Raw genomic sequence first — 14,568 nt, 5'->3', positions numbered from 1 at the left:
GATTTGCTACCTACCTTCACAATAAAGTGTGGATTGGAGAACTTGAAAATGAACTCCCTCAACTCAAACTCAGAAGTATTACATTGCTGATGCTTATTATTGCCTGAAAAAGAAAGATAAACATAGTTCACCTGTTCTACACTCAAGGCATCCTGGTAGATACAATGGTGCCATTTCACATTGCAGATGTGAGAGGACCTGTTGCCAAGTTATTTCTTTCTTGCACTTCTTTGTCTCTAGTCTGATAGTGCTCTGGCTATGGATGTGCTGAGGACCACTAGAGATAGTGATCTTGTCAGCACGACAAGCAGAATTTAGGTTGAATTACTTTATACATAATGGAGAAGGCCTTGAAGATTTTACAAGGGGCATGTAGAGCCAGTGAAATTCCAGTAAAAAGGGAGTGATGTAGTCATGTTTGTTCAGGCCCTTGCTGAGTCATGCTGTAGTAGTAGGATGCCTGTAAGGAGTGATAGTTGGAGTATGGGAGGCTGTGGATCATTGGTATGCTGTTATCCAGGTGCAAGAGTTGAAGGATTTAAACAGTTATTCAGTTATTCGGTAGTTGCCTTTTGGGAAGAATGTTTTCACTTTATTTATTAGGGTACTATAACCAGCTTGGATATCTTGGCAATATCTCGGCAATATGTTCCTTGGTGAATCTGTATGAATTGTACTGGTTGAAAGCTTGTCTTTGACCTTGTTCAGCTTCATGAGGACAAGCAGGGCATGGACTAATTGTTAAGTCTTGTTGCTAGTGAATACGTGTAAATCGGTTTTGGCGGTGTTAAGATTCAGGTGCTGTTCATTGAGATCTAGATGCAGATTCAGACAGTGTGTGAGACATCCATGTAGATTCAGACAGTGTGTAAGATGTGCATGTATGGATACTTTAATGTATAGTTGTTTGTCATTGGCATGTTAATACATTTTCATGCTGTTATCGCAGAGTATAGTTCTAGGGGGTTCCTTGGAGAGGTTGAAGATGACGGGGAACAAGATGGGTCGCAATGGACTCCACTGATGACTGAAACTTCTGGGATTTTGAGGAGCCCATGTGAATAAACTGGTGAGAGTGGAATCTTTGGAAGACATTACTAGTGAATCAAATTTGAGACTTCTGGGTATGAATTATGGTGGGATGGTTGACGGTATTGAAAGTGGCTGATAGGTACAGCAGTAGCAGTATGCAGGGGTCATCTTTGTTTGTGCCCTGGGGAATGTGTCCTACAATTAGTAAGGTAGTTGTTTCCATGCTGTTGCATTACCAGATGCTTTATTAATAGTCATGCAGGAGATCACTGGGGTTTATTTAATGCTGGAGCTGTGCGTAGACCCCTTTTTTATGATCTCACTGATTAGGGCTAGGTGAGTCAAGGGCAAGAACTTCAGAGTCTAGAGCAGGTTTCCTCAGGAGAGAGAGGTACTGCCCTGTATTGACAGTTTTTGGAATAATGCTCTGAATGAGTGAGGAGTTGATAATGTTGAACAGGTAAGAGAAATTACTCATAGATTGCTTTAATGAACAACGAGGGAAAAAATAATTTTCATAGCAAGAAATTATGAGTGAGTTGAGGATACAGATTTTGAAGGACAGTTATCGAGGGATATAGAGTGGAGGGGTGTGTATAAGAGGAGAAGCAGGTATGGTGGTGTGATTTTGAATGATCTGTATTGCTTTCCATAAGAAGAGGCTAATGGCATTACCCTTGGCTGTTGAGTGTGGGATCGGAGGGTCAAGTAGGGAATTGATGCAATTCTTAATAGTTTTGAAGAGATTTTACTTCTTTTGGCTGCTTCACTCATTGAGTCCTTGTCATACTTGGCTTTAACTGATGTGATGAGCTGTCTGCACATTGTGCAGAGGGACTTTAAAAGTGTGATTTCAACGGGGCTTCTTCTTTTCTTCCGTTGTCTTTTCTGTCTGTGCATCGCATGCTTTTTTCAGTGCCGGTGTCAGACTACAAGCGTGCTGAGTGGTACAGATTGCATGGGATAAGAAGTACTAGATGAAGGTCAAGTATATACTTCTATGTAAAAACCCTGGAACCTTAAGAGGGTGTACTTTAAGTGTTTTCATCACTGTACATTAAAAGGAAGACCATTTTGACAAACTGCGTATAAAACTAACTGAAGCCTTGAAATACCAGCAAGAACAACACCATCCACACTGTTATGCAGTATGTAACCATTTAAATGGGAGTTTACAAATCATACTCACTGTTTCCCTTGTGGATACCGATGAAACACAATTACTTTTAGTCCTTGAGGCTAATGAAAGACGACTTGAGATAGATCCCCGGACTGAAGAATCCGCAGCTGAACATGACAAATAATCTTTTTTTGATATTCTAATCAGAAATCGAAGGCAAGGTACAGCATCATGAATGGTTTTCCTGAGTAGGAGAGAGAATATTCTTAATAAATCCTGAGGGCATATTTATGTGTTAACACTATGGTATAAAAACACACTATAATGTTTCTCCTTGTTCGGTCACTCTTTAGTTATCTTTATGCGTTTTACACTAAGTAAATAATACAGAGCAGCACATCTCAGGGTTGTGGGTTTCCGAGTTAGTATTCAGACTCAAAATGGAACGCAGACTTCACTATTTAGGGATATCTGTCATTTGTGCCTATGAATGGCACTCTTGCACTACATGATGTGAGCAATGATTAAGTTATGGATTCCCTCAAAGCCATATGTTTTCGGGTAGTCACAAACATTTGTGATGCCTTTTTCACCCGTTGTTATTCTTAATTAGCATTTGCATAGCACACAATCAGTGATTAGAACAACATTGCAGTCTATTTCAGTAATTCGTGGTATGAGTATCAAAATGGAACTATTGCAGAGGATAGTCTGATTTGGTTTTGGGTAGTTGGCGGTTGTCTGCACATCCAAATTTACAGCTGTGTGGCCCGATTTAAGTCAAAGCAACATCCCATTCCCATTTTTTGCAGCAGAGTTAGGGGAAAGATTATTTTCATAAGATAAGTGTTTACTACATGAAAAAGAAAATACATTAACTGAGAAATTTCAAATGAATTCTCATCTGGTTCGGGTGGATTTTCTGCAATGCGGACACCCCACACAGTGTTAGAGCAAGCTGGCATGTGCCAGGAAAACTATGAACATGGCTGGTTTTCCTGGCCTTTGCCTAGCTCTTTAAGAACTGGTTTAAAGTTGTACATCTCAGCAACTTATGGGATGCATTGTGTTAGAAATGGGGTCTCTGATTGGCAGTCAGTTTGCACTCTGTCCAAGCAGGGACACTCACTCTAGTCAGGTAAGGGAATTACACTCCTAAGACAACCACTGCTCACCCCCTTGGAAGCTTGGCACAAGCAGTCAGGTTTATCTCAAATACAATGTGTAAAATATTTTTACCAATACACACAGAGTTACACAGTGAAAACAGTATAAGATGGACACAACACCAGTTTAGAACAATAGGCAATATTTATCTAAATGAAACAAGACCAAAAGGACATAAATACACAATACACAAGCCAATTTATGAATGTTTAAAGTAAAAAGAGTCATGGAAAACAGTGGAAACGTTGTTTTTACACAAAGTACCTGGTGTGCCTCAAAAATTAAGCCAAACGGGTGAGCGTGTGTCAGAAAAGTCAGCAATGCGTCGATTTCTTACTCGCAAGTGAGGCCGTGCACTGTTCCTTCTCCGGTTGGGTAGGCGATGCATCGTTTTTCTCTCCCGAAAGAGAGTGATGCATCAACTTCCTGACAGGGCACCTCATATCCACGCAGGTTCACAATGACTTTGGCACCCAGCGACGTTGCATGAGAAATCTGGCCGCACAGTGATGGAAAGCCACACTGCGCAGGGTTTGTTTTCAGCAGCTGCAAGCGAGTGTTGCGTTGTTTCTCCAGTCACAAGGTGAGTGGCACATCGTTTTTACAGCAACATTGCCAGTGGTGCGTCAAAATTTTCCCCGCACAGATCCCTGTGCATGGACATCTGTCCTTGTTTCACCAGTTTCACCTTTCAAGGGCCCAGGGACAGTATAGGGCACCACTTAGCAGGGCATGAGCCTCAGCAGAGAGTCCAAGTGCTGGCAGAGGAAGTCTTTGATGGTCCTGAGACTTCAAAACAGGAGGCAAGCTTAGTCCATGCCCTTGGAGATTCTTCACAAACAGCAATATACCACAAAGTCCAGTCTTTTTCCCATTACTCAGGCAGAAGCAGCAACTACAGCATAGCCCAACAAAGTACAGTCACAGTCAGGGGCAGCAATTCTCCTCAGCTCTTCAGCTCTTCTCCTTGGCAGAGGTTCCTCTTGGTTCCAGAAGTATTCTGAAAATCTGGGGTTTTGGGTCCACTACTTATACCCCTTCCTGCCTTTGAAGTAAGGGTTGGAGATTGCATTGTGTGAGGGCAGGCACAGCGAATTCAGGTGTAAGTGACCACTCCTCCCTCCTCTCTGGCCCAGATGGCTCATTAGGATATGCAGGCTACACCCCAGCTCCCTTTGTGTCACTGTCTAGTGGAGATTCACAAATAGCCCAACTGTCAGTCTGACCCAGACAGGGAATACACAAGCAGGCAGAGTCACAGAATGATTCAAGCAAGAAAATACCCACTTTCTGAAAATGCCATTTTCAAACTAACAATCTAAAAACCAACTTCACTGAAAGGTGTAGTTTTAAATTGTGAGTTCAGAGAGACCAAACTCCAATTCTCGATCTGCTTTCAAAGGGAAACTACACTTAAAAGTTATTTAAAGGCAGCCGCCATGTTAACCTATGAAAGAGATAGGCCTTGCAACAGTGAAAAACAAATTTGTCAGTATTTCACTGTTAGGACATACAAAACACATCAGTACATGTCCCACCTTTAACATTGCCCTGCACCCTGCCCATGGGGCCACCTAGGGCTTAACCTAGGGGTGCCTTACATGTATAAAAAGTGAAGGCTTGGTCCTGGCAAGTGGGTACACTTGCCAAGTTGAATTGGCAGTTTAAAACTGCACACACAGACACTACAGTGGCAGGGCTGAGCCATGTTTGCAGAGCTACTCATGTGGGTGGCACAACTAGTGCTGCAAGCCAACTAGTAGCATTTGATTTACATGCCCTGGGAACCTCTAGCGCACTTTACTAAGGACTTACCAGTAAATCAAATGTGCCAATCATGCAAAAGCCAATTACACATACATTTTACACAAGGAGCACTTGCACTTTAGCACTGGCCAGCACTGGTAAAGTGCCCAGAGTATCAAAAACAGGAAAATCAGAGCCCAGCACACAGTCAACACATGGGAAGCAGAGACAAAAAAGACAGGGAAGTCCACGTCAAGGATGCCAGGACTAACACATTGACTATTATGGGGATTTTATAGGTTTTTATGAAAGTGAAATACGAACTCAAAATGAACAAAATTGTTTGAATGTGTGTAAATATCATCTACATGGCAGCGCATGCTTTAGTGAGTATATTTTTAGGTCGAGCATATAGCGGGGCGCAAGCGCTCTGTTTTTTTATACCTCTTGTAATCTATTCTCTGGGCTTTAACCATGACCATCTCACACCCATCACTTTCATTGGTTTGTGGGCTTGCCTTTCAAAATTCCCTTGATTTAATTTGTCCAAGGCATGCATATGTCATACCTTTTCTGGTGTTTAGCCCTACTCAAGAGCACCGGCCAACTACTGCGACCGTATGCAGCGTCCATGTTTTATGGATAGTTTTTGAAGTACTTTGTTTATTTTTAGGTCGACATTCTCTCAACAGGCAATATTTGAGCGATTTGCATAAAGCACTCTAATGCTGCCGATTGAGTTCCTGCTGTAAAAAACTTGAAAGTGCCATGAGCATGACTGAAAAACAAACTACCAGTTACTTGTCATTGTTTGTTTTGTTTTTCAGTCACACTCATGGTGCTTTCAAGTTTTATACAGCGGGTCTGCCGATCGAGTTACCGCTGTATAAAACTTGAAAGCGCCATGAGCACGACTGAAAAACAAAACAGTGACAAGTAACTGGTAGTTACTTGTCATTGTTTATTTTGTTTTTCATTCGCTTTCATTGTGCTTTCAAGTTTTATACAAAAGAACTGCAGATCGACTTCCTGTTGTAAAAAACTTGAATGCGCCATGAGCGCGACTGAAAAACAAAACAAACAATGACAAGTAACTGGTAGTTACTTGTCATTGTTTTGTTTATGTGGCAAGAAAAGTCCAGTTATGAATTTACAATGCCAATAGCTCTAGCTCTAGCAAATACGAGACCTATTGCATTGCAAATGCTTGTGTCGTTTGTGTTCCTGATGTAAAATGGATTGGCGCCTCAGTGCCTTTCAGATAGCAATTCACAGTTTAAATAGCTTACGTTCACAACATGAACTTGCAGTATTTTCAGCACAAAACAAACCATAAATGTGCTATCTGATGAACGTATGTTTTGGGAAGCCATCCACGTCAAAATTACAGCTCCCAATATAGGATGCCTCCTGTAATGCATGGAGTGCTACAAAATTAATATGACACATACAAGAATGAATGTAATATATCACTGAATAAATATGGCACCTGGCAAAATGAATCTGACTTGTACCAGAATAAATATGAAACATGACTGAGTGATTATGCTACTTAGTGATTAATTTGAATTACACACTCTGAATTGAATAAGAGATATACTGAAATAGATATCAATTATACTGAAATGTATATGGTCCTCACTGTAAAAATATAGCAAGCACTGAAATGAACACAATGTGCATGAAAAGGAATGAGATATTTCTGAAATTTAAAGACATATGCCAAGAGGAATATGCCATGTGTTGAAATTAATATTAATGATGTAAATAAATACCAGTTACAACAATGACTACATTATATTTGGAAAATAATATATTGTACACCGAAAATAAGATCACGCACCTGAAAATGAATATTTCACATGTTGCAATGACTAGTATTTGCATTGAAATTACAATTACCCAGATTGGAATGAATATGAGATACACAGAAATGATTATGAGATGATTTACAAATAATAAATATATCTTGAGTTGAAATTAATACAAGCCCTATGAAATGAATTTGACATGCCTAAAATGAATATGACCAGCAATAATATACCCATGATATTCCTCAAAATGACTATGGGATGCATTGAAATTAACATTATACATATTGAAAAAGATATGATGTAGGTTGAAATGGTTAAAATCCATGGTAAAAATTAAAATTAGAATTGTTAGTATAATTATGACACCAGTTTAAACAAATATAGCATTGGTTGAAAGGTATGTGACACATGTTAAGATGAATATGATATGTACTAATATGGATATGAGCTTCATTGAAAGGAATTTGCTATGAATTGAAAATGAAATGAGTAACGTTGAAATTAACATTATATTTATCAAAATGAATATGCCTTGCATTGTAAGTTGTATGATAGACATTGGAATGAAAATGAATATAACAGGTTTTCATATGAATGCAACATCCATTCAAAGGAATATGGCACATGCTATGCTAAATATAAAATGTGTTGAAAAGAATACGAAACTCATTGAAATTAATTCAACATGCGTTAAAATGCATATGACAGATGCTCAAACTACAATGACACTCGCCAAATGAATATGGCATGCTCTGAAATTAATATGCTGTGCATCAGAATGAACATCATGTTCTGAAATATTTGTAACATATGTTGAAATGTATATTACCCATGCTAAAATATGTCAAGTGCTAATGTGAATATGAAATCTATTGAAATGAATATAACGTTCATTGAAAGGAATATGACACATTTTAAAATAAATATGAACCACTTTCAAATGACTACAAAACTTTTGAAATGAATATGGCCCACATCAAAATTAATATGGCATTCATTAAAATGTATTACACTTTTTGAAAAGAATATGAAACTATGTGGGATAAATTTGGCGTGCATTGCAATGAATAAAGCACATATTGAAATTAACACAAGCCACGTTTAAATTAATATGGCATGTTTAAATGAAAATGGCACGCTTTGAAGTTATGTTGGTTTGATTTAAAATTAATATAACATATTTTGAAATAATAATGACTAAAATGAATGAATTAAGATGACTACACAACTATTTAACCAAATATAAAAAAGGAAACATCATTTACCGCGCATCCATTACCAGTTTACTATGCGGTTAAGTGCCACACAGGTAAGTATTTCTACCTTTACCACAAAGTACTTTGCTATGCAGGTAAGCATTTTTTCAAATAACATAATGATTTTAGGTGCAGTTAGAGGTAAAGAGAGGTAAGGGTGATTTTAGTGTTTAAGGATATGTAGAGGTACAGGGAGGTAAGGGTAATTGTAGTATTTAGAGTACGGCACAGGTGTACAATAGAGTGGTGTAGAATGACCTGGCATACAATGTTGTGGGTAAGAGTGGAGTACAATACACTGAAGTGGCATACAGTGGAATAGCGTAGAGTGGAGTGGTATACAATGGCATGGCAGGGAGTGGAATGCTATACAGTGATGTGGCGTAGGGTGGAAAATCATAAAGTGCAGTGGTGCATAGTGGAGTGGCATACAGTGGCATAGAGTGGAGTGGCATATACATGTAGTTGAAATATAGCAGGAATGTAGATTACTGTGTGCAGAGTAATGCAAAATAGGGAATCGGGCTGCCTTGCATTTCACCAGATTTACCAACGAACGCAAGACCATGCATAGTGGTCTTGCAGTGCTTTGTGCATTTGATTTAAGCATTGCATTGCCCATGTGACAGCATGCGTGACACAAGGGTAATGCAATACAATACTACAAGTAGGCCTTCATTAAATATTGTGCCCTGGTGTACCAGCATGGCAGTATATGATTGGCTAATGGCTGTCTTTACAAAATGAAAAGATAGCCATATTGTTTTTAATACAATTTGGTTGTATTCTAAATAAGGGCCCTTGATAAAGGTAAGTAGTAGGTTTTATTGCTGTTCAATACCTATTGCCACTTTATCAAAGTGGTAATATTTAGGGAATTTTTCTGGATATATTTTTTGCCTATTTTGGAAGCACGTTTAGGCAGTAGCATGCTAATAACCATCAAGTATCTTTTTCTATTTATAAATGTTTGTTACCTTTTCAAAACATTGTAAGTAACACAATAATTTCTAGGTATGACTGCAGTACTGCACAGACTTTTTTAAAGGATTAAATATTTCCAAATTGTAAATACACTATAGTACACTATATCCGTGAAATATAGTGTAGTACAGTGTTTCTTCCAATTTTTGGGAAGGAAGGTGGGGTGAAGGTTACGGAAGGAAGTATGATGAATGAGGGGTGATGAGTAAGTCATGAGGACAATGGAAATTGGAGATAGCAATGAGTGATAAGGAATCAAAAATGAGAACAGAGGCATGAGACATGAGGGATTAGACTGTCCTAAAATGGACAGTGTTGTGCATTTTGCAGGACATCATAGTTTGTCAATTTCACTCAACACACAAAGAAAAATGAACCACAAGAGATGTAGAATCAGTGATTAGGGGTATAAGGTGAGGAGGAATAAAGGGAGTTTGAGGGAAGAAGAATGAGCAATGAGGTGCAAGAGAAAGTGTGACTACCGAGGGATGAGGGGCAGGAGATGAGACATGGAAGATGGGTTATGAGGAATGGGAGGGGCAGATCAAGCCGGAGGAGTGAAAAGTGATGCATGAGCGATATGGTTTAAGGGATGAGGGCTGAAGAATGAGGGGTGATGAATGAGGAGTGAGCAATGTGGATATCTTAAAAGGGATTATGTACTGCATGTTTGAAGGATGACAAGTGAAGAATGATGGATGAGGAGTGAGAGATGAAAAGTAAGGAATAGGAGAAGAAGTGTGGGGGCTGAAGACTGAAGATTCATTGGTGAGGCTTCAGGGAGAGATGAAGAATGAGGTAAAATTGAGGTATGATCAGTGAGAGCTATGTGGTGAATACAAAGAACTGTATCATGAGGAGGGAGGGATAAGGATATTCTACAATTGTCAGGGAGGTGGACATTTCAGAAAAAAATAATTTGTCCAGTGTCACTGTTGAAGAGAGGATGAGTGAGCAGTGAGGGATCACGGCTGTAGCGTAAAAAAATCGGGTCAAGAATGTGCATTGAGGCATGAAGAGTGAGAGAAGTGGGTGAGTTAGTGAGGCATTAGGAGAAAAGAATAATGGATGGGAATTGAATCTTGAGCACTGAAGGAGAAGACGAGTGAGGGATGAGATAAAAGATGAGAAATGAGGGTTGAGGAGAGAGTGTGGAGGAAGGAATAATTAAAACTGAGGTATGAAATTTAAATGATAATTGAAGGATAATGAGTTAGATTTCAGAACTGAGCATTGAGGAGTGATGGTTAATAATGAGAAATGATGGTTGATTTAAAAAGTATGAGAAGCGAAGAAAGAGAAGTGAGGGCAAGAGTATACTGAATGAGGAAAGAGAACTGAGGCATCAGATGTAAGTGATCAACGTATCCTTAAATGAACAGTGTGGTATACATTTCAAGGTATAGCCATTTGTTCATTTCACTAACACCTCAGAGGGGGAGGTATAGGCTGTGAGGGATGATCAAAGGAGGAGAGGTGAGGAATGAAGTGTGAAAAGTAAGTGACGAAGAATGAGTGAAAGAGTGGGAGTTAAAGAGTTGAAATAATGGATGAGGGATTTGGAAGGGAAACTGTGGGATGAGGGGTGAGGAATGAAACATTAAAACATAGGTCGAGTGGTGCAGAGGGAGGCATGTGAATGGATGAGAGGTGAGAGATGAGTTATACATGGGGTAATGCATGGGGGCTGATTAATAGTGAGGGATAAGGATTGAGGGTAGAGGAGGGAGGGGTTAGAAAAAAGTGACAGCCAGAAGAAGGGCATTTAGGTCCTCATTTATAATTTGCCATTCTGCCCGCCTTCCACCAGCGCAATGGAGTAAATTACTCTGTCATCTTCACTGAGGTGCTGAGTGCCAAAATTTAAAGTGTGTACCGGCCCAGTTAACATTTCAAGCATTGACAGGAACCACCGTTCCCTCTCTGCCAACATTTAAATTTGACCCTATGAATGATAGAAGTGAAGTAAAGAATGAGGAGTGAAGAATATGGAAAGGGCTGAGAAATGATAAATCGGGAGACAGCAAAAATTAGTAATTGGTAATGAGTGATGAGTAAGTGTTAAGGAGTGAGAGGGGATACATGAGGGGTAAATGATGTGGAGAGATGAGGGACGAGGGCTGATGGATAAGAACTAAGGTGTGACATGAGTTTACCCTGAAAGTAATGAATGAGGGGGAAGGATGAAAAATGAGGGGTGAGTAATCAGGAGTGAGAGCTTAGGACTGATGAGTAAGGTTATAAGAAATGAGGTAAGAAAGATAAGAAGTAAATTGAGGAGTAAAGATGAGTAGCAATTAATTGAAAATGAGGAGTGAATGTTGTAGAGTGTGAAATAATATGTGGCAATTCAAAATGAGAGATCTGACATGAGGTATGGATACTGTGTAATGAGGAAGTATTTAATGAATGATAAATGCAGACTTTAGGAGTGAGGGATAAGTACATGATTAGGGGGAATGGGGAGCGATGGACAAGAATTGGCTAGTAAGGCATAAGGAATAAGAGATGAAGCTCGAGTAGTGAGAGATGGGAAATAAGGAGTAAAAGATGAGGTCTAAAAGCTGATGAATGAGTAAATTAGGTTGAAGAGCGAGGACCGACAAATCAGAGATACATCATAAAATGTCAAGCCAGGCTATGTCCAAAATGGGGGACCCTGCCACATTCTTGATTCAGTGCCCTGACATGGATGAGGATCAGTGGTGACAGTGGTGCAGCATCTGCAGATTCAGTTTGTGGGCGTGCCTAGGCCCAGCCTCTGGCTGGGATTCCATGTAGAAAAGCTGGTTGGCCCTACTTTGTCTTTTCTGTGGTGATGGCAGGCAGTGGCCCGTACAGCAGGCACTGAGGAGGATATATAAGTGGGCCCTTGGAGACAGGTGAGTGTCATGGGAGTTGGAGAGGTACCTGCTCAAGCTTCCCGGTACTGGGGGATATGCCAGTAGGGCGAGACTCTCCTTGAAGGTACCGACCACTGGTTACGTGATCTTGTGGAGCTCCTGGGTGTCTTGGGTCAGGATGGGGATGCCCTTGTCTGGGTCTGTTGCTGATGCTCACCACGGAGGCCCATTCATCATGGTGAAGTCTGAGTTAACCCAGTGCTATATACAGGTACCATGTAGCACATCTTTGCCCCAGTGCAAATGCTTGTCGTACACGTGCCTCTGCGTGGTATTTGAACCCCTGGGGCCCTACTGCAAATTGATTGACTGCTGTGCCACGCTACTGGAACTAACCTCAGCTGGAGCCCGCTGGACTTCCAGTGGCAGGATCAAAAGTGTAAATGGACACCAATGTATTCATGGTGTAACATTCTGCTGGGTGTCTAGTCCCTCGTCCTAGCAACGTGGGGTGTGCTGGAGAGGAGTGAATCACATTGAGAATGGTGAGATCTGTGGCATACATATTGTAGGGTGTGCAGCCTCTACTCATAGCTGAGCTCCCCCAGCAGTCACAGCATCCCCCAGTAATTATACATCAGCACTCTACTGGGAACGGGGCAGGGCCAAACTGCCTACACCCTTGTATGTATGATGGGGAAGGGGGACACTATGCAAGCTAAATTGCATTATGAAGCCAAGAAGACAGGCATAGCTCACTCATCAGATAAAGCATTATCCTCACAGGGTGCCACCACAGATCCGGATGACGGCAAAATGAAGTTGCACCTAGTGCATTTCCAGTAAAGCCTGCGACTTCTATAGATAACAAGATTGAAATGCTTAACTCCAGAGTGGACAAGCTAGCCACTGTTCTCAGTAATCAAAAAATGGATTACTATAGCTAAAAGGGGACTTCCCACTCTCAAGGACAACACAGGTGTCTACAATTCACAAATAGTAAACAAGAGTAAAATGCTAAATGTCATAAAATTGAAGAAAAAGCACTTGGAGCTAGATCAATTTGCGACAACCTTTGGATCATAAGTATGCCTGAGACTATAAACACAGGGAACATGACTTCTCAAACCCATCTTTGGAGCTGACAGCATTTTGCATTGCTTGGTGTGGAAATTGCTCACTGACCCCTGGTCCCTAGACTCTCACCTGGGGCCTGAGTATCTCTAGAATTCTCATCTTTAGTGATCGGAATGCAGCCATGTGTCCAGCCTGACAAAAGCAGATACTGACATTCTGATGCACAAGGACTCCAAACTCTCAATCTTTCTGGATTTCACATTAACAGTCCAAAAGGCCCTACATGAGTATTTGACAAGTAAAAGCTGTGCTTTATTGGAATACAATAAGCAATGCTGTATTCAGGGTGATTTAAGGTCATGCATTGCAACAGGCTCTACCTTTTCCCACCTCCTCAAAGAGCTGCTCCTTTTGTGCAGAAACTCCTCAAAAACCCAAAAGCTGTCTGTGTTCCCTCATGGGTCTTCTGTCCCAGAGGAGGGTTTGAGTGATGTAGTCTGAGCTAACTAATATTTTCCCTACAAGCATACAAGTTTAAAATATTTTCTATCCAGCTAGAACTGAGGCTAAAAGGATGGGGGAGTGCCACTCTAGGTCATGCAGCATGCTTGTCATGACAACTTGCTCCTTGGAACTCAGGAGACTGCCGCTCCTTCTCTTTCTCCCTTCCTACCTCTAAGGCTCAAGCACCTAATGGGCCTATTTATACTCTGTTTTCACCGAATTAGTCATTTTTTAAAACTCTAATTCAGTGCAAAATTAACTCCATATATACTTTGGCGCTAGACCCGTCTAGTGCCATATGTATGGAGTTAAAGTCATTTTTTGGAAGTAGAAACTTACCTTGCCTTGATGAGAGCAGGTAGGCATTCCTGTGCAAAAAACTACTCTATGGCCTTAACGCCATATTTATACTCCCGTGCAAAAATGGTAGGGAGGAGGGGTCAAAAAATGTTGCAAAGCTTGCTTTGCCCCATTTTTTAACACCTGGGTCAGGGCAGGTGTTAGGGGACCTGTGGGCCTATTTCCCTGGTGGAACACTATAAGATAACCCCACAGGTGCCCTCCCCATGCCCCAGGGACACTCACTCCACACCAGAGGGACTGTGGAGGATGGGGGACCCCATCCCAGGTAAGTATAGGTAAGTACAGGTAAGTATTTTTTTAAAGTGCTATTGTGGGCCCTGAAATGGGCCCCCCTGCATGGCACTGGGTGCAATGACCACTGGAGTAGTGGCCATGATTCCTGTCTTTTCTAAGACAGGAATCATGTGGTATGGATGGTTTTGCATCAGAAAATGACTCTAGGCAGGTTAGAGTAATTTTTTTACTCTAACCTGCCTAACGTAATTTTTCAGTGCAAAACCACCTTCTTCCATAGCGCCAGCCCCACCCGACTAACATCCTTTTTTTTATTGCTAGCCCACCCTTTGCACCGGCTTGCACCATTCCATAAATATGGTGCCTGGCTGGTGCACACAAACGGTGCAAGCCGGTGCTAAACCTTATGGTGTAAAACTGCTCTAGTG

At 40.9% G+C, this 14,568-nt stretch overlaps 1 protein-coding gene across 1 annotated transcript in view; it reads right to left on the bottom strand.

The window, feature by feature from the left end:
- LOC138299638 (melanopsin-like) overlaps positions 1-14,568 on the bottom strand; it is a 1,463,603-nt gene that overhangs the window by 272,116 nt on the left and 1,176,919 nt on the right. Inside the window, exon 8 of the mRNA XM_069238089.1 lies at positions 2,222-2,396. Within this exon, the coding sequence (XP_069094190.1) occupies positions 2,222-2,396 (175 nt within the window). The remainder of the gene's footprint in view (positions 1-2,221; positions 2,397-14,568) is intronic.

Source organism: Pleurodeles waltl, chromosome 1_2, assembly GCF_031143425.1.
Source record: "Pleurodeles waltl isolate 20211129_DDA chromosome 1_2, aPleWal1.hap1.20221129, whole genome shotgun sequence".
NCBI classification, from domain to species: domain Eukaryota; kingdom Metazoa; phylum Chordata; class Amphibia; order Caudata; family Salamandridae; genus Pleurodeles; species Pleurodeles waltl.
The sequence above is the reverse complement of the archived record's forward strand: the minus strand, read 5'-3'. Positions and strand labels throughout refer to the sequence as shown.